The sequence below is a fragment of the Trichophyton benhamiae genome (genome assembly GCF_000151125.1).
Source record: "Trichophyton benhamiae CBS 112371 chromosome Unknown contig01462.26, whole genome shotgun sequence".
NCBI lineage: Eukaryota > Fungi > Ascomycota > Eurotiomycetes > Onygenales > Arthrodermataceae > Trichophyton > Trichophyton benhamiae.
Window position 1 is genome coordinate 66,444 of NW_003315085.1, and position 19,075 is coordinate 85,518.

Genomic DNA, 19,075 nt, shown 5'->3' on the forward strand with positions numbered 1-19,075 from the left:
AAATAAGTAGCCCATCCCAGCAAAAGCGTCTATTCCAGCGACCAAAAGGCTAAAAACCACCCAGAGTTAAGTTTACATAACCCAGGTAGCGTTTTTGTAGTGATTCGTTTTTTATTTTTATTTTTTGTTTTCTTTTGTTTTCCTTTGTATAAGTTAATTCTTTTTTTAATTTTTCTGTCGTTTCTTTTGATTTCTTGGTTCTTGGTTCGCTCCCGCTTACTGACTGATCCTCTCTCCGTCCCCGCCTCCGCCGGGCTCTTTTGACTCGAGCCGACGTCCAACTGCCTAATCTGGTTGTTCGTACTCCGTAGGCAATCTCATCACTCGAGGTAAGGTAATGGATAACTATAAACCAGCGAGCAGATAAAAAAAATTTTTGTAGCAGGGCAGGTTTTGAGCCTCAGCAAGGACTTCGGTAGACTTTTTCCCTCTTCCCCCGTCCCCCCTCCCCCCCCCCTTTTTTTTGGCTTTGTTAAGGTACTCGTGCGTTGGAGCGGACGTTGGAGTGTGAACAATAGCATTCTATTCTAATGATACATGTTTTCTTCGGGAGAGAACGTGCGTGTGTGAAAAGAAAAGAGAGAAGAAAAAAAAAAAAAAAAGAGACAAGAGACCCCTTTAGCAAAAAAAAAAGCATCAAACCAGAGTTATAGAAGAATTCAGTCCAATAAGCTCCGAAGCTCCCTCATCCCTTGGTTTTTGCCCCCTAATCCCGCTAAAGTCATTGTCTAGCAATGAGGACAGACATAGAATCCGAAAAGCAAAGCAAATGAACAAAATAAGACATTAAGGGACGGCAGTAGAAATATTAGGAAGTGAAAGAAACAAGAGATAATTGAAACAAAAGGAAAAGGGAAAAAAGAAAAGGAAATAGTGATGATGAAACTGAGACAAAAGGAAAAAGAGGGAAGAGGCAGACCGGGAAATGTGCGGTGTATACCGGATACCTCGTTTTCTTTTGATGAGGCGTGTAGTGAAAAAAAAGGGGAAAGGTTAGGTATCGTATCATGGCAAAGTCGATCGATCGATGAGCAGTTGCGTCTAATGGGAGTCGTTCTCTCGCTTATCGTACTCCACTCCCAGGCCTCCTCCCTCCCTCCCTCCCTCCCTCTCTCTCGTCTCCTCAATTCCTGGTGAGAGTGTTTCGGTGGGTTGGTTGGTTGGTTCATGCAAAGTAGTATAGAAGCCCAGACAGCCTGCTGCCTTATAGAGCTTGCGTGAGCCAGGAAAAGAAGCCCCCCATTCATGCACGGCGGTGTACATAGCCGTCGATGTCAGATGGGTTGCCCCTGAAGTTGTTCCAGAAACGCTCAACAGCTTGCTGGGCGACAGGAGAGTTTCTGAAACGGTCACGGAAGTAGTTGAACAAAGCGAACTCATCTCGGTTGAGGATATAGGAGTCCGGCTGGCTTTGTATTCTTCTCCAGACCTCGTTGATCGCAGCTTCAAGGACCGCATTTGCTCTTGGGTCAACCTGGCCGTCAACGGTGTTTCTGGCAGACTCCAGGGCACGTCTGACGGCCTCAGGGCTAGTGGTATTGGGGCTGTTGGCCATGGTGATGGGAGCAGAATAAGCACGTAAAAAACGCGAGTAAAGGTAAAAAAAAAAAAAAATAAATGTGGGAGGATGAACAGTGCTGTTAGATGTTGAAAGAGATAGATTGCTTTGCGTTTGCGTTGCGTTGCGTTGTTCTGCTGTATATTTGGAATGAAGATGGTAGAGAAGGCAATGTGCTTTTTGGTTCCTTGCTTGATGATGGAGAAGAAAGAAAAATATTCCAACTCTCGCCGTCCGGATCGATATATTTATATTTGAGGAAGGAAGGAAGCTTGACAGCCGGGTGGTTAGGATATGAGAGCGTGTTATTTTATTTTATTTTTCAGGGTCTGAAATTTTTAACATCTCTCGTCTCTCTAGACAGAGAATAGCTCTCCTGATTATGCGGAGGTGCAGGTCCCTCAAAACACCCCTGGGGAGGCGTACGACCAACGAGATGTGACCAACGCTTTCGCGGTGGCCCGTAGTTGACCGTGAGGCTTGACTCGTGTTTGCTCCCCCTAGTATGTAGCCGGGATGGGAGGACAGGCCCATAGGAAGACGTTGAGCAAGCCATCCTGCTTTTGTTGTCTGTGTTTTAGTGATTAACCATGTGGTCAGGCCAAAGTCCAATGATATCCCTAGACGGCGGGGGAACGGGAGGGGGGGAGCCGCCGGCACAGGCTGACGGCTGACATGCAGCAAGTTTTTTAAGCAGGAAGCCGTGCCTTTGACATCAGGTCGTGCGTCATGCTGGCGAGCTCCCCCAGTCACCCCAGGAGCAGGGCCTGGACGCCTCATAGCCGCCATTAATACCAGGGAAGGTATGTATATTTTGGAGATGTGCCCTTGGCCTGCCTAGGTAGCTAGTTAGGGGGGTGAACGACTGTGGCCCAGGCGCTGTTGCCATGCATTCGATGAGAACCAGCCAGCGTGAGTTAACTATTGGTAGCATATTGAGCAGGGTGCACACCACTGGCTGTATAGTCGGGGGACAGATATTAGCCTCCGCCTCGCGCTCTCTGTGCCATCGGAGGAAACGAGCTAGCAAGATCTTACCTAGTTTAACCCTGGTCCAAGTCCTAGTTAGTTCCTTTTTTTTCTTCCGTCCATCGTGCTTGCATATATGTATACATATACATCCCTCCCTTCAATCTGCGGCCCGCCCCTGCTTGGCTGGGCTATTACTCAGAGTACGCCGTAGGTGCTCTATATTATTTCTCCTGCGTGCGTTGTCAAGCTTGCCGCAAGTTTGAGCCTCCTCGCCTCCTTCTTCTCCATAACTTTTCTCCTTTTCCTTTCCACTCGTTGTTTGAGATAGTTATTATCTTGCTCAACGGTTTTGCTGAGTCAGTCTCATGCAGCAAGCCGCATCACCACCGTAGCGGCTAACTACCCGGATTAATTGAACACGTAAATCTTTGCAGCTACGCCGCTACCTCCACTGCATAAGCAGTGCCTTGTCATGATTTTCAATTGGGATCGTAGCCGGATTGTAGCGGCCCAGCGTGGGGCAGAGTTTAAGAGCTTTCCATCCCAACTGGCGAGAGCCCTTTTCAGAGCGGATGGAATCACCGGAGGTTGGAAGGTAAAAAAGCGCCGTATGAAAAGAAAATTTAAACATAAAAACAAAAAAGCATTCAGGTAGACGTCGATATCAAGAAAAAAAAAAAAAAAGGAAACGAGGCAGGGAAAAAAAAAGGGACACACCTGCATGATCAGCGAGGAAGACGTCCCTATTGCACAGTATGCCGTGCGTCGGGAACCGCCAGCGACCAGGATCCTCACTCCAATGGTCGGGTATTGTCAGGATCCGGCTGGGTTGACGGCGCAGCAACCCCTTGGAGCGGCGTTAAAACTCAGATTGATTGCTCGGAATGGAGGGCAAAGGCCATTGGCATGCATGCGGCAAAGGAGCAGGGTTCTCTGTGGAGGGCTTGGACGGCAATCTGGACCGACAAACGCTCCATGCAGCTCGTGGAGCGCTACCACAGTATGGGGGCAGTCTGATATAGTTAACTATAAGTCTGAGGTTGCCAGTTCTATACGTGGAGATAGAGACGAACCCGAAACCCCCTGTTCGTGCACAGGAGCCTTCTCCCTCTCTCTTTTCTTTTCTTTTCTTTTTTTTTTTTTTATCGCTCGATGTCTCTCACCCTCTTTTCTTCTTCCTTTCTTCTTCTTCTTCTTCTTCTTCTTCTTCTTCTTTTTTTAGTTTGATCTGCCGCCGCTAGGACAGAGTCAAGTTGTGTCCTGTCCTCTGTCTGTCGGCCGGAGTATACATTCTCGCTTACAGAGTTACTCTGTTCCCCCATATATATCTGTGACACCGCCTCTAATCCGTAGGGCCTGAACAGATATAGTTGTCTCATCAATCATCAATCATCAGATCCCAAGGGATCATCCTTCTCAACATCCGCAAGTGTTTGTATCTCGTTAGTTATGCACCCCACAGCCTGATCCCCTGGCCCACAAGACACAGACAAGGACGTGGGTGTCAAGAGAGAGAGAGAGAGAGAGAGAGAGAGAGAGGAAGAGAGGTGGATGGGATGGGAGGGTTTCAATAATAACTACCAAGAGCAGCGGCAACAGATCAGCAAACTGACCCCATTTGCTGAGCTGCCTGCTTGCTATTATTATTGACAGGCGCAGGCTGGGTCTTATTTGGTCCCTTTTTTCCTGCCGGGACCCCCAATGCTCCAACATTTTAACGACGACGGAACAGTCGCCATTGGCTGAAGCAAGGAAAATATTAGTCCGCAGTCTGCTATGTACTCCATGACTCTAAGTAGATGGAGCCTTCGTAAACACGACGACGAATTGCAAAAAAAGAAGATTTCGAATAATGAGAGTTAGTTAGGTATTAAAAATTATCGCCCGTCTCTCCTTTCTTTTCTTTTCGTAAATCAGCGTTCTTCTTGCAGTGCCTATAATTTCTTTTCCTTTCAGGGTCTCTCTCGTCTCCTGTCTCTGGTCTCTCTAGGCCGTCTCTCGCCCTCTCACTGGCTGCTTGATGGCGTCGCCCGCGGATGTTTTGTTGACGTTGTCGAGTTGGCGCTTTTAAGCTTCGAGAGTCCCATAAAGGGAAGTTCTTGTTAGTTGTTGGATGACAAAGCAGTTCACGTGCTGTAGTTTGCATGGTTTGCATAGTTGCCTGCCGGCTTGGCAGGCGGTGTTGATCACGAGATAAGCCGGGGCCCGGCCCTGCGATAACACCAAGACAGGAGGACCTTTTGTGACGGCCGAGGAGCTGGACGACGACAGCGACGACGACGGCGACGACGACGAGGCGGACGAAGGAAACAGACGACGCTGGTCTCCGCGGGCTGTGGTTCAGCTCTCGTCCTGCAGCAAGATGGTGTACTACTTTACGTCAAATACGGTGACTCCTGCAGCGTTCATTTATGTTGGCAAAGACAAGGTTGAAAGTTAGACAGCCAGAGTCCCCTCTCCCTCTCCTATCTCTCTCGATAAGCCCGAAGGCTGCTTGCTCACTAACTAACAGTTGGTCTCTGAAACATCTTAGACGAAGATCTGATCAAGCATGGCCTTGAGAATGACGTCTGGTAGCTACGTGTCCTGCTTCCTCTGTCAGATTTCTCCTGTTCCTGCGGCTTACTCGGTGTCGATTTCTTGCCTCGTTTCTTTCCTAGGGTGTGTTTTGTTGGATGCTTCCTCCTCCTCCCCCCATCTCCTCCTTCTCGGCTCGCAGAATTCCGTCCTGGATTGCTGACTTGCATTTCTCTTTGCCTTTGGTCTCTTCTAGTTTCATGTCGACAATCTATCAAGTGCCCACGTCTACCTTCGACTCCGGAAAGGCGAGAGCTGGGAGAATATACCCCAGGAGCTACTCGAGGACTGCGCACAGCTGACCAAGGCAAATTCTATCGAAGGCACGTTCAACACACGCTAACCCTCCCTTTAAAAAATTTTCCCCCATTATTTTTCCTTTCTTTCCTTACCTCTGCAGCGTCCAGCTGGTGAGAGCTTCGATTGACAGACGCAGGGAATAAAAAGGACAATGTGACTGTGATATACACGCCATGGTCCAACCTACACAAGACTGCGGCCATGGCCACAGGTCAGGTCTCATTCCATAACCCCAAGCTCACACGCAAGGTCTTTGTGCCGCAACGACAGAACCCCATTGTTAATCGACTGAACAAGACCCGGGTTGAAAAGTTCCCCGACCTTAGAGCCGAGAAGGAGGAGTACCTGGCACAGTGCAGAAAAGAGGAACGCAAGGCTAGAGAAGAGAAAAAGGCACTGGAGAAGAAGGAACGCAGAGAAAGGGATGAGCTACGGTGGCAGAAGGAACACGCCTACGATGATCTCATGAGCCCAGAGAGCGTCCAGCAAAGCAACAATCAGGACCGAGGTGAAGACTTTCTGGATGACTTTATGTGATGATTCATTTGGCTATCCAGCTCTGTTATTTATCTTAATAGGATAACCTCGGTCGCCAAGGGGATAATATCCCCAACTCAGGAAGGATGATGCAGCACTTCCTATAAGACCGTCTGAGTGGCTTCACCCAGGCTGTTCCTTGGATGACAACAGAGCCTACGGAGTTACGCATTGCTCTTGGATTAACTCCAGGACCTGGGCTTACCCGATCTCCTCTCGACATGTCTAGATCCTCTGATGAATAATAGTGGAAAGAAATATAATGACAAAAGTAATAATAAGACAATATTGTAAGAAAATATGCCCTTGGCGCTAGTTATCTAACTAAATAGGCGAGACATTCTCCAGATCGAATCAGAAAGCTTTCAGTGTCTTCACAAGTGAGACAGAAGGCACGTCTCCACGAAGGCGAGGCGTTTATATACATCTGATCTTGCTGTCTGCGTAACTATCAACTCGATGAATTGTTTTGTACTTATATGGCTATGGATGGGTAGTTACCATGTTCCATGTCAAGTAGCCGGCTGCTGACGCAAGACTGGTTTAACCAACTAAGTTAGTTAAGTTAGTCCAACTAAAATATCCAAAGTAACAACAACGTATTCTCCAACTTCCAAACGGCCGATTCGCACCAAACGTCCAATTAACACTGATCCTAGACGCTGTTTCAACCTTGCCTCTTATTTCCTGCTGAAACATCATAATAGCTGAACAAATGCCTGTCAATTCAGCGCCCGCCGGCCAAGGTCAGTCGCGCCGCATTCTTAGCCCTATCAAGATCTAACGGCCTCCATTGTATAGTGACCGAAAGCAAATCGAGGAAGAACAAGAAGAAGAAAGGCGGGAAGACCGGAGCGCAGAGTGAAAAAGATGGGAACACTGGAACGACCCCCGTAGATTCCAAGAAGGATGGACAGCATGACGAACAACTGGACATGGTATCACATACTTCCTACCCTGAAATGGCAACTTGTCTAGATCAAGAAATACTAAAGCGTATTGGTTATCGTTATAAGGACTCGGACCACGCGACAGTGAACGGATCGCAAGAAGCTGAGCCGTCGGCGTCAGTTACAGAAAACCTCCAGAATCTCTCAATCGAAACCCCAACATCACACTCGAACGAAAATCAACCAGCGTCGGATACCGACCCAATGAAAAATGAAGCGGGTGACCGAGGCACTGACGATAGATTTGATGTTCTCGTGCGGGATCGAGACTCGCTGCGGGAAGAAGTCATCGAGATGCGCCGTTCCCTCGAGGAGATACAGAATAAGCACGATGAGGAAATGGAAACCTTGCAAGAGAAGCTCCGGGTCTCGGAAAGCCAGAAAGAGCAGGCTGAGTCGCAATTCCACAGCTTGTTAGGGAGAGTGAACACAATTAAGTCTCAGCTGGGAGAGAGACTGAAAGCTGATGCTGTATGTTTCTCGTGATACCATGCTGGCAGGTTTTACGGTGCGAGGCTAACTAGAGCTATAGGAGGAATTGACTGAAAAGAGGGCCCAGATTGAACAATATGAAAGCGAGAATGCCTCCCTGAGAGCTGAGCTGGAGGCTAGATCTTCGAATATATCTTCCCTAGAAAGTGACCGCGAGCAACAGTCAAAGGAGCTTTCCAGCCTGCGAAATAGAATAAACCTCGCCCAACAGAATTGGATTAAAGAGAAAGAGGAACTATTGGCACAGGAATCGGAACTGCGAACAGAATTTGAGGAAGCTAAGCAGGCAATGCATAGCTGGGAGATAATTGCGATGGAGGAGCGGTCCATCCGAGAAAATCTGGGAGAAAAAGTTATAGATCTAGACGAACAGCTGTCGACGATTAGGGCAGATTACGAGAAAATGACGTCTGACTATAACTCCCAGGGAGTAGCAGTTGAAGGCCTCCAAAAGGCGCTAAGAGAAATTCAAGCTGGTATGAATATTCCCTTCCCTTGGACCAATTCTTTGCCATCAAATTATTGACTACTTAATGTATAGCTCGAAAGCAAGAATTACGTGAACTAGTAGAAAGTACCAATGCACAAGTAGAGGAAGTCCGAAAGAAACTGGAAGATGCAGAGAAGCGCGCAGCCGAAGCTGATGCCGCCCGAGAAGAAACGAAAAAGAGCCTTGAAAGAGCTTTGCCGTTTGAGAAAGAGGTCAAGGAGAAGAACCTCCTTATAGGCAAGCTTAGACACGAAGCCGTTACTTTGAACGAGCATCTCACAAAAGCTTTACGGTTCTTGAAAAAAGGGAAGCCTGAAGACAACGTGGATAGGTATGTTCAATCTATTACTATCGCGGTGTTGTCTCACGCTGACTATTAATAGGAATCTTGTCACGAACCACTTTTTGCATTTCCTCTCTCTGGATCGATCGGATCCGAAGAAGTTCCAGATATTGCAGCTTATTGCTGCTCTCCTAGGGTGGAATGATGGTAAGCACTTACTATCTGTCAACTCCAACCATTACATTCTTATTTTTATGTTTAGCTGACGCTCTATTGCAGAACAACGAGAGCAAGCTGGCCTTGCTCGACCGGGTGCCTCGGGGGGTTACAACAGTCTTAGAGCTCCACGATCTCCGTCCATGTTCAAAACCCCAAGCTCACCCTCCCTGACAACAGGATATTTTGGCACCAACGCAGACGCGCGGAAAGAGTCTCTGGCTGAGCTATGGTCGAATTTCCTTGAGCAAGAAGCCCAGGCAGAGGGAAAGCTACCGGCCCAGAACGAGAATCCCTCGGACAAGACGGCGTCATGACCGAGCTGCTTGTTTTAATATTAGAATCCCATTTTGTCCATCCTTCCGGGGGCCTCTTCTCCCCCTTCCCCCCGCTTCTTCATATTCCTTTCTGCCCCTTTTTCCTTCGTCTCTCCAGTGTTCGAACAAGATGTGAAAACCACTACGTGTATCAAGCAGTGGCGGCCTGCTTAGTCATTGGATAACCATCTCACTAGCTACAAACATTATTTTTAAATGGAACTTTCCCGCCCATGCAGCGTTGCGCGCCAAGACGAGAGAGGATGACATTTTATATGAGGAGGGGCGGCGGAGCACTGTTAAACTGTGATATACCGTTCGTCAGGTACAGGCCCTCCTCTCGCTCTTTATTTCACCCATTCGCATACAGCCACAGTCTTGCCCGCATGGCTTCCACAGGTAAATGCAAGACTTGCGGCCCGTCCATGATGTGTACGGCGCAATTTCCTTTGGCGATACGGTGCTAATGGCTCCCTGCGGCAGCAACTCAAGGGCCCCGGCCTGTCGTGATATCTGGGCCTTCGGGCACAGGCAAGTCGACCTTGCTCAAACGCCTATTCGCTGAGTACCCAGACAAGTTCGGCTTCTCCGTATCTCGTGAGTGCTCACCGCCACAAGGGAAAGCAGCCGGAAGAGTTGTGCTGTTGTTACTGACTTTTTGGCTGATGCGTTATGTGTTCCGGGGGTATGCAGACACCACTCGAGGCCCCAGACCAGGCGAGGAAGATGGCAGGGAATACAACTTCACCACCAAGGAAGCTTTCCTGAAGCTCGTTGACGAGGGAGGATTCATTGAGCATGCTCAGTTCGGCGGAAACCATTACGGAACCAGCATTGCGGCCGTGAAACGTGTTGCGGACCAAGGGAGAATATGCGTCCTAGACATTGAGATGGAGGTAAGCGATGGATCAAGTAAAAAAGAAAAGCTGGCCGCATGTTGTGTTATTTTGGTTCTGACCGTTTGTGTGAAATATGTCTCTGTATAGGGTGTGAAACAAGTGAAACGGACCGATCTCAATGCCAGGTTCCTCTTCCTTGCTCCTCCGTCTATCGAAGAGTTGGAAAGACGCCTGCGTGGTCGCGGTACTGAGTCAGAGGACAGTCTGCAAAAGCGACTGGCCCAGGCCCGAGTTGAGTTAGAATACTCGAGGCAGCCTAATGCACATGACAAGATTGTTGTTAACGATGAGCTTGAGGCGGCATATGCCGAGCTTAGAGATTGGGTGGTAGATGGCGGGAAGTTTGGCTCGCAATGATCTTGGGATAACCTCCTATTTTTGCATACAATTTTTGGAGCTAGCAGTAGTAGCCTCATTTAGAAAAATGGGGCTGACATAGACACTACAGATAGACACAAACCCAGAGGATGGTGTTTGTTCTAAAACGGACATGAGATTGGCTACAGTGTTCTTAAACACTTTCGGCTGGCTAATGGGACGCACGTAAGGATATTAAAAGTAATTTCAAAGTGAGAAATACGGAATAACGAATATCAAAAGAATAAATAAAAGAGAAAAAGGTAACGGCCATTAGCGTTGACGTCGCAGGGACTCGTCGAGCCCGTTAACTATGGCGCATGGAAGATTAAGTGGGTTGGGTATCATGTTCCACGTTAACTTGAAACCCTCAAGAAGGGGAAGCGTTTGGTAATAGCAACAAAAAAATCGAGAAAAGGCCTTAGTTGCCGTTCATAGTCACTCTTTGGGAGTTGCGGCTCAATTCCCGGTCGGCAGCAGGGCTAATTGGTCGACTTCCAGAGTGGCCGGTGGCACTGCTCTCCTTTAGAGCAAGCAGCTGCTTAGCGCGGAAAGTCTCATAGTGTATCTGACTGGTGGTTTCGATCAGGTCCTGGAGGTGAGTGCGGGTAAGGAAGTTGCGGAGATAGACAAATTCGCAGTGGTTTTCGTTTTCAACGTTTATCACACCCCAGCGGTTCTGACGGCCGCGGACCTGCTTTCCGTCGACGATGATAGACTTCTCACTGCCGACAACAGCAAACGGAATGATATCCTAGGGGAAAATGCTTAGCTGTGACGTCGCAAGGGCTGCAAAAAATTATATGAGGGGTAGAGAAAGAAGTACCTTGATCTGCGCATTGACAGCACGCTCCTCGTCGTCAAGCTCGTCGTTGTCGTAAGGATACATCTTGAGGTTGTGGAAGGCGAATTCCTCCTTGATTCTTTCCTTGAAAGCAAGGCGCTCCTCCAGGGTAAGGGAGTCGGACTTGGCGATAACGGGCACAACATTGACAACATCAGACAGTTTCTTGAGAACGACGATATCAATTGGTTTTAGGCTACAATGGTAAGTTAGTAAATAACGGTGAGCGCTAATTCTGGAGTAATGTCTCAAAACGTACGCATGTCCAGATGGCTGGATGAAAAAGAGACAGCAGTGGATTCTGGTATCTTGGATATATCGTTCACGCTGAGCCGTAAGCTCCTTGCGCAAGTAGGCGGAGTGCTGGTCTTTGATGTACTTGACGATAGGGTCCCAGCTATAAAATCAATTAGCCCCGACGATGTCCAGTCTGGAACAGCCCTAGACGCCTGACTCAACGTACCATCTGTCATTGTTGACTTGGTCTCCGTACCCAGGGGTATCGACAATGTTCAATCTCAGGCGTACACCGTTTTCCTCAATGACTATCAAGCATGATCAGATATGGCTGAAATGTGACAAAAAAGGGGGGAGGGAACGAGATGCGCCGTATCGGAACAACGTACTGTGTGACACAGTCTGAATCTCCGTGGTCGAGCGGACGGGCTCGTCAGGTGCGAGACGGCCCTTGGAGTCAATGAGGTGAGAGGCGAAGATGGTGTTGATCAAGGTCGATTTTCCTAGACCAGTCTGGCCTGTATGTATGAGACAAGAACGTCTACGTTAGACCCGGATCGATCTCAGGGAAACAGGGGTGAAACGGTATATAGAAAGGCGATATGGGATCCAACATACCAACGCAGATGACGTTGAACTGAAAGCCACGCTTGAGCAGCTTCTTCTCGATCTGCGAGGTGATGCTGTCGAAACCAACATGGCTTCTGGGGAAGACTGTGTCGGTGGGAGAGGCAGCGGCGGCCATCGTTGCTGTTTATTATGGGTTGGAACGGGCTCGAAGTTATTATCTGGCGACGGAGAGGAAGGGTACGACGGGCGATTGGCAAGACTCGTAGCTCTGCAGCAGCTGTCGGAGAGGGTGGTTGCGAGGACGAGGGAGAAGCAGACGCAGGAGAGGAAGAAGAACTTCAGACTTGTGCAGCCCCCTTTCTTAGGTCGCTGTGCCGGAGCCAGGAGGAGATGATCGTTTGCGCGCGAAGCTAAAAGGCGAACTTTTTGTCTTGCTGGGTTTTTTTTTTTTTTTTTTTTTTTTTTTTTTTTTTTTTCCCTTACTTTCTACTGGGACGTCAGGGGCAAGTTGGGCGCTAGGCCGGTTGGGGGCTAGCGCGGTGACACGGGCCAATCAGCGGCTGTCGTGCTTTTCGTGACTTTTTTTTCCTTCGATGGTGATGCTGAAAGGTCGGCGTTGGGACGCAAGCTGAAGGCGAAGTTGAAGTCGAAGTCGAAGTCGAAACTGACTAGAGAGAAGACGATACTCACAGCTGCCGCGCAGGATGGCTGCTCTCCGACTCGCCGGCCCCTCCATGGGACTCCTCTCCTCGACCGTCTTGACTCGAACGCCCGGTATATACGCAACCGCCGGCAGCTCGATATCGGGCTCTCTCGCCGCGAAATATCATGCTTCCCGATACGCAGTCGCTGCTGTGCTGCCGTCCCTGCTGTCAGATATCTGGGAGTCAATCCTCCGCGCCGTGCCCAAGAAGAAGACCTCGCACATGAAGAAACGACACAGACAGATGGCTGGAAAGGCCTTGAAGGATAACATCAGCCTCAACACATGCCCAGCGTGCGGGAATACCAAACGAGCTCATCTGCTCTGTCCTCACTGCGTTGCCCGTATGTCTCTGCAATTGCACCCCCTGATACTGCTATTCTACCACCAGTTCAATGCTAATTGGGTCGAACAGAGGTCAAGAGAGAGTGGAACTCTCAAAATGCTACTCCCAACATATAATAACCCCCATTTTCTTTTTAAACCGGTTGATTTACGTGATTACTGTTATTTCTTATCACAACCATTGGGTGCACCTTTCGGGGCAAGGCAAGGCTTTACTACGAGAAAAAGCGGGCGTTTTGGTTATCCTGTACCATATACTTTCTTTTCTACGGCTACACTCAGGTCGTTTGCGTCTTTATCTGATGGAAGGGAAACCAGCTTTCTTACCTGGTATTCTACAGAGATTTTATGACAAGAGGCTTAAAAATGCCGTGTAGTATATTCAAATCCATGTAACTTATGTATCTGTAGTGTGAGGTGTTGATGCATAGCAGTCCTCTCAAATGTGGAGCTATTTCGGAGCGTTCAAGAATTCTATTCCTTATTTTACATTTACAATAGCTACACTACTTATCAATGCTGGGTGCTCCCAACATCACCCACATCAAACGCTTTCCATACAAGATAGATAGCCTGCGAAGCTACATTAAGAATACCCCCAAATAACTCAACAGACAAGATGGCAAGTGAGCCGGGTTTGATGTTTCTACCAACGTCTACCTGAAGCTAACTGTCTGCATGCAACAGTCCAAGCAAATACTAAGTCTGCACACAATAGAGGATGGTGCGTACTCCTATGGTACTTACGAAGAAGAGTCTGTATTTTCTAACATGGAATAGCACACTTATCTGAAATATTCTCTCTCGCTGTGACCCCTACCCAGATCCTATCAGCCTCGGGTGCCTCCTCGCTCAAGGCCCATTTGGCCAACGAGGAAGGATTTGGCATAGCCCAATCTCTCTCAGCAGCCCACAAGATTGGCTGTCATCACCTCGCCACGGCGAAAGGGTCTGGGTGTTATGCGGCCAGTGTTGGCTTTGGAGGAGAGGTAAAGCTATGGCGTTACGAAGATGGGATGTGGAATGAAGACCTCAAAGGTGGGCAATACTTTCAAGAAATAACCGCGACCAAACAGGCTAACTTCATACAGATAATGGCAAGGTAAAAGATATATGGGCTGTATCTCTGTCCTCAGATGCGCGGTACCTTGCCGGCACCACCCATGATGGCCGTATTAAAGTCTGGGACCTTCAGAATAACATAGAGGAGGTATGGAACTTTGAGACGAGAGGGAGCTTTGGCATGTGTGTCGATATGGTAATATAATCCCACTCCGCCCTCCAATACATATTTTGCTTATGTCCCTGGAAAAAGTCACCGGACGGTCGTTTGATTGCGTCAGGCCATCAAAGCGGGAGCGTTTACGTTTTTGACCTCGCAGAAGGAAGGATGCCGTTCTCACTATCAGGTAATTTCCCTACGCCTTGCCTGCAGAGACCAACACAAACTGATGAACCCAGGTCTTGCCTCGCCCGTTAGAGCGGTATCGTTTTCCCCCGGAGGAAAGTTACTGGCTGCTGCTGGGGACTCTACAATGATTATGATTTATGAAACAAGCTCCGGGGAGCAGTTTGCAACACTGATCGGCCATGCCGCGTGGGTTACCTCCTTAGACTGGAACGACTCTGGCGAATACCTCCTAAGCGGGTGAGTAGTATTGGTAATAATATGGCATCAGGTTTATTGACATTTCGACTAGTTCGTTTGACGGCAAAGTTAAAGTGTGGTCAATTGAGCGGAAGGCTTGTGTTGCGACGCTCTTAGAATCCGATAAGGCTATATGGAGCGTTAAATGGCTGCCAAAGATGGGAAAGGCAGAACGGTTCGCGGCAGCAGGCGCCAGCCAGAACATTGCATTATACCGAGAAGCTAACAGTAGCTAAGCAATTGTTCGATTTATGGTATGATGCCACTATCTACTGTGATGTCCATAATCATGCATTGTTTCGAAGAAAGACTGTGGTATCGTTGTGCAATCTGTACAGAGGGCAGAAACGTATATATGTTTTATTATAGTCACCTCACTAAATAGGCATAACTCATTAACATGCTTTTTAATTCAAAGCTGCAACAAAAAGCCTCCGCATTCTCTTGAGGAAAGCACCAAAGTCTCTGTCATCATTCACGATGTCAACAACTTCGGTAATAGCGGATTTATCGAGCTTAGGCCGACAATGAAGTACCTCGTATTCATGGCCTGCGGTTCCAAGTTCAAACCAAGCTTCCCTCTCCCAGTCCTTTTCCAAAAGGTGTGTATAGATGATCTTCAGCCGGTCTTCTCTTCCAGCCCCTTCTATTCGCAAACACAGCAAGTCTTGCCAGAAGTCTAACTCTGGTACGTTCTGGCGGGATTGTAGTTCCAGTTGCTTGGCGTGTGCCCTCTGTGCTTCTAGTCTTTGATTTATACTTCGTTGTGTTTCATTTATTTGCTGCTGAAGCCTGTCACGAATGGCCGACCGAGAATCACGCTGTTGGCTGATTTGAGATATGGCTGCATGCATCTCTGCAGTCTCTGCACTCTCCTTTTGAAGGGTTTGCCGATGTGTCTGGAGCTTTAAATTGAGAATCTCGATATCCTTCTCTTTCATCCGCTGGTCCTCTATGTATACAAAAGCCAGTTAGAAATAGCAACCCAAACAACCTAATATCAGTGTGGGCGCGAACCTTGAAGTTCCGCGAGATCGATATAAAACTGGTTCCTTTCTTCCAACACTTGCTTTCTTCCTCTTTCGATGAAGGAGTCGAACTTTTGGGAAAACTGAGACATCCTTGAACGAAGCTCCTCGAATCGAAAGTTCAGGGTTGGGAGTTGATCGGCCATTGACGGCGCATCAGCCGTCGTAAGTGGGGGTCGAGCAGTTGAGGAGTAGGGATCAAAAGCCGTCATCTTGAATAGTTGTTGGGTGCCTTTATTTGGGTATCCGACTTCGACTTCGTAGGGAGCAATCCATATGAGTTTCTGGATGTTATCGCGTATGTTGATGATATAAACACGAAGGTTGAAGCCAAAAGTGGACTAGCGCAGGAAATGAATGGACCGACCGGAACTCAATTAGGTAAGCTCTCGGAAATGGCTTTTTATAAGTCCGCGAAGGTAAGGTTTTTAGGTAAGCAGCTTGGTAGGAACCTATCAGAAGCTCCTTTTCCTCTTTCTTTGGTAAAGGTTCTTTCCCTAGATTGAGACGACATCGACATCTTGAAGGCAACATAACAGTATAATCAATGTATCGTGCCTAAAGCCGCAAGACTTTTTACATGGCATTGTTCAGATAACTATGTCTTTATACTGCTCTACCATAGCACTGTATACATATACAGTAACTATACGACCAGATGGCTGATCATTGGAAAAATGAGGTGTCTCTCGGCCACCTGGGAAGAGCAACTTACGTCGGGGAGCTACAGGAATGGAGATTCTCGCGGGCGCCCAACCAAGGTACGGCTCTTAGGTAGAACTCCTGAGGCAGGGCCTGCCTGCTAACGTATATCACTAGGCTTTGTCTTCAAACTTGCGGGTGAAGCAAATATAATCTCCCATGGCACAAATCCAGACCTTTCTCGGGAGCCGAGAAATGCAAACGCCGTGACGAAGAGAACAGAGCAGATGCTATTGAACTTATACCCAGAACTAACTCATGGGCTTTCAAATATGGTTCTGGAAGAGGCAACTTCACGAGCTATAACTTCTGCTTCCTCTCGTTTCGAGCCAAGCAGTCATGAGTGTCTAGCGTTTGGGGACATTGAGCTTATGACGGACGACCGAATAACATGTCAAACAATTCCAATAATGGTATTCTCAACAGGGGGTCAAAGTTCGTCCCTTGCTCTATGCCCAGGTGGCTGCAGCCGCAACACCCTATTCCCAAGTGCCGCATCCAACATTGATGACGACCAGTCTGTTTGGTGGAACGTACCTGGTGGCCCTGTGAAGCAGGTATTATCTTCAGAATCGATCCAGGAGCCAAAAAAATGCTTTGCAGCCAGGCTCTCCTATTCCACTACAATATTTAGCCCGATTTACCACCGTAACCCGGTCCCAGTGAACTTAAACGATAATAGTTACGCGGAGTCATGTCTATTGTCACATATAGACCCAAATCCCCTTGTAAATATACCATGCGACCTGACAGGTGGCTATCCCCATGCTGATGTAACTTTCAACCCTTGGTATCAGCGGCAAATCGCCGTGATTGACTGTGCAGGAAATTGGAGCGTTTGGGATTTGCAACGCAGACAGCAGCGAAAAGCTGGCTGGTATGCTGAACGTGGACCAAACGGCTCCATAAGACTCCCTGAATATGAGAAAAGTTCCAAGCCAATTGACCACTATGACGGTTGGGGTGCAATATTATGGGTCTGTACCATCCACCAGTTGTTAGTTTGTGATAGACGCAACGTTTATATCTGTCGTATGGATGTGCGTCCACCAGAACAGGAGGAGCTTAGCCTTGGTCTCGAGCTTCATTCAGAGTGGGTTCTTGATGCCCTACGAAGTCCAAAAACACCTTCCCACGTATTTATTCTCACAACGCTGAGAATTTTTTGGGTACATGTTCCGCCTCCTGATGGCTCTCGTGTTAGCCAAAGCGACAATTCTCACGCTGCATCTATTCTGCTTTCTTGGAGACATTTCCGAGACCCAGAGGATATAAGTCTCCGGTTAACCCCGATATCCGTGGAAACAGGTAAATACTCAAAATGTTCCGTGGACTTCATTACGCTAATTTTGACTAGACCTTTTCATAATGATACATTCCCGTCTGAATCTGCTTGCTACGACTGTCCAGGCGCTTTCATCTGACGACCCGTCCTACCCAGTGTCCATAGGTGATACAAGGATTCTTCATCTGCCCAAGGTCAAAAGTGAACATACAGCATGCGGAATGAAAACATCTCATAATACAGTAAACTTTTCTAGTATATCTTTCCAAGATAACAGGAATCCTGACTCGTATTTGGATGATGATAGCACCGACTCACCGAAATCAGTTGCATTTATAGGACAACTAATGGATGGAAGACTAGTTGAATGCATATATCTAGCCACAGTACCGAATCAAGAGATATCACCGGATATTATTCCCATCTCAGTTGGCAGGAAGAAAAGGCCTGCTAAATACCACGCGAAGCTTGCTGATGAATCTGATTTTGTCGTACAGGACGGGGAAAAGTCGCTTTTGATACCCATGTGCCTACCGAACAAGCCAACGAAGGCTGGTTCATCGATGGCCGTTCTTCCAACATATGAAACGCGAGAACATTGGCAGCAGCAATATTCATTAGCTACGTCTATTCTCGAGCACATGAAAATCGCCAACTTCACTGAAAGTGAGAACACAACCTCTTTCGGAGACTGGCTGAATGCTCTGAAAGGCCAAACTGCGGAGCTGATTCCAGCCCTAACATCCTGTTCAACTTCTCTTTTACTGTAAGTAGTATCCGTTTTATTTCTTCCGATTCAATATACTTACAGTAATCTAGGTCAGAAGCCGTTCCGTCATCTTTTTCGGTAGATGAAGCAGAAAACATTGCAAAGGCATTTGACCAATTCATCCTAGAGTTTGCAGATTCTGCGGACTGTATGCTACCTGGGTTCCAATTACGTATTTTGCAACTACCATCTACACTCACTTCTAAATTCTCAATGATTGAACCAAATACATGGAATGATTACTCTTTGATGGAACTTTACGATACCATGATTTGTCTCTGGTTGGCTCCTTTGCCAGACGGGATTCCAAACCGGCTCCGGGCGTTAAAAGAACAGACTATTCGGGAAGTGATTTCTGAACTTTGTATTGCGAGTATTAGGTTATCCCGTTGGGGAGCTGAAGAAGCAGAGGACGGCAAGGAAGCTGGGTCAAGTTCGCTGGTCAAGCCTGAAGCTCACAGTGTTTCCGAGTTCAAAGGGCAACTGACTCAATGGTCCGGGGGTGACGTTTCTTCATCTCCACCTCGGACACGGGGTTTAAATGACAACCAGACCGGACCTATGCTGGCTTCACTTGCGCGGTACACTACCATCCATTGTCAGAGGCCAATCTCACAAAAGACCATCAACACGGCCACACACTGGGTAAATGGAAGTGACCCCAGCCAGTATGACTGGCAAGCTACCGTCTCCTTACACGATAACTCACAATCTGAAAACGACAACAATTTTAAACGGCGTAAACGGAAAGAAAGGAGACCATCCTCATCCGCAGCGCAGTCACAACGAAGTGTTTCAGCCGACATCCCAATAACTAGGCCGTGGGGGAGCCAGCCAGAAACTAATGCATTCAGCTCTGGTATAGGTAGCAGTCAAGTAAGTGAAGGTGGCTTTACGATGACACAAGGAGAGCAAGGCGTATTCGGAAGGAGGAAACCACTCCTCAAATCCAAGAAAAAGAAACGTGTGGCAGGATTTTGAGTAGGCCGACCTGTG

The 19,075-nt window shown here is 47.9% G+C and overlaps 9 protein-coding genes across 9 annotated transcripts; 6 read left to right on the forward strand and 3 right to left on the reverse strand.

Annotated features, from left to right (window-relative positions):
- Nucleotides 1-1,243: 1,243 nt before the first annotated feature.
- ARB_02608 (uncharacterized protein) lies at nucleotides 1,244-1,555 on the reverse strand (the record flags this gene model as incomplete). The annotated part of the gene is made up of 1 exon (XM_003011040.1): nucleotides 1,244-1,555. The coding sequence occupies one exon, from the start codon at nucleotides 1,553-1,555 to the stop codon at nucleotides 1,244-1,246; it is 312 nt and encodes a 103-aa protein (XP_003011086.1).
- Nucleotides 1,556-5,608: 4,053 nt separating this feature from the next.
- On the forward strand, nucleotides 5,609-5,944 carry ARB_02609 (uncharacterized protein; the record flags this gene model as incomplete). Its single annotated transcript, XM_003011041.1, has 1 exon — nucleotides 5,609-5,944. The coding sequence occupies one exon, from the start codon at nucleotides 5,609-5,611 to the stop codon at nucleotides 5,942-5,944; it is 336 nt and encodes a 111-aa protein (XP_003011087.1).
- A 715-nt stretch (nucleotides 5,945-6,659) lies between these two features.
- Nucleotides 6,660-8,692, forward strand: ARB_02610 (uncharacterized protein; the record flags this gene model as incomplete). The annotated part of the gene is made up of 6 exons (XM_003011042.1): nucleotides 6,660-6,690; nucleotides 6,746-7,365; nucleotides 7,427-7,862; nucleotides 7,928-8,207; nucleotides 8,260-8,366; nucleotides 8,439-8,692. 6 exons carry the CDS (start codon nucleotides 6,660-6,662, stop codon nucleotides 8,690-8,692), a joined length of 1,728 nt encoding a protein of 575 aa, XP_003011088.1.
- A 665-nt stretch (nucleotides 8,693-9,357) lies between these two features.
- Nucleotides 9,358-9,948, forward strand: ARB_02611 (uncharacterized protein; the record flags this gene model as incomplete). Its single annotated transcript, XM_003011043.1, has 2 exons — nucleotides 9,358-9,588; nucleotides 9,679-9,948. 2 exons carry the CDS (start codon nucleotides 9,358-9,360, stop codon nucleotides 9,946-9,948), a joined length of 501 nt encoding a protein of 166 aa, XP_003011089.1.
- Nucleotides 9,949-10,369: 421 nt separating this feature from the next.
- On the reverse strand, nucleotides 10,370-11,774 carry ARB_02612 (uncharacterized protein; the record flags this gene model as incomplete). The annotated part of the gene is made up of 6 exons (XM_003011044.1): nucleotides 10,370-10,702; nucleotides 10,775-10,988; nucleotides 11,052-11,189; nucleotides 11,256-11,337; nucleotides 11,419-11,547; nucleotides 11,648-11,774. The coding sequence occupies 6 exons, from the start codon at nucleotides 11,772-11,774 to the stop codon at nucleotides 10,370-10,372; spliced, it is 1,023 nt and encodes a 340-aa protein (XP_003011090.1).
- A 529-nt stretch (nucleotides 11,775-12,303) lies between these two features.
- On the forward strand, nucleotides 12,304-12,764 carry ARB_02613 (uncharacterized protein; the record flags this gene model as incomplete). Its single annotated transcript, XM_003011045.1, has 2 exons — nucleotides 12,304-12,646; nucleotides 12,718-12,764. 2 exons carry the CDS (start codon nucleotides 12,304-12,306, stop codon nucleotides 12,762-12,764), a joined length of 390 nt encoding a protein of 129 aa, XP_003011091.1.
- A 502-nt stretch (nucleotides 12,765-13,266) lies between these two features.
- ARB_02614 (uncharacterized protein) lies at nucleotides 13,267-14,531 on the forward strand (the record flags this gene model as incomplete). Its single annotated transcript, XM_003011046.1, has 5 exons — nucleotides 13,267-13,273; nucleotides 13,428-13,685; nucleotides 13,739-13,892; nucleotides 14,083-14,295; nucleotides 14,348-14,531. 5 exons carry the CDS (start codon nucleotides 13,267-13,269, stop codon nucleotides 14,529-14,531), a joined length of 816 nt encoding a protein of 271 aa, XP_003011092.1.
- A 171-nt stretch (nucleotides 14,532-14,702) lies between these two features.
- ARB_02615 (uncharacterized protein) lies at nucleotides 14,703-15,535 on the reverse strand (the record flags this gene model as incomplete). The annotated part of the gene is made up of 2 exons (XM_003011047.1): nucleotides 14,703-15,247; nucleotides 15,313-15,535. 2 exons carry the CDS (start codon nucleotides 15,533-15,535, stop codon nucleotides 14,703-14,705), a joined length of 768 nt encoding a protein of 255 aa, XP_003011093.1.
- A 446-nt stretch (nucleotides 15,536-15,981) lies between these two features.
- On the forward strand, nucleotides 15,982-19,060 carry ARB_02616 (uncharacterized protein; the record flags this gene model as incomplete). Its single annotated transcript, XM_003011048.1, has 4 exons — nucleotides 15,982-16,084; nucleotides 16,143-17,333; nucleotides 17,383-18,076; nucleotides 18,130-19,060. 4 exons carry the CDS (start codon nucleotides 15,982-15,984, stop codon nucleotides 19,058-19,060), a joined length of 2,919 nt encoding a protein of 972 aa, XP_003011094.1.
- Nucleotides 19,061-19,075: the final 15 nt, after the last annotated feature.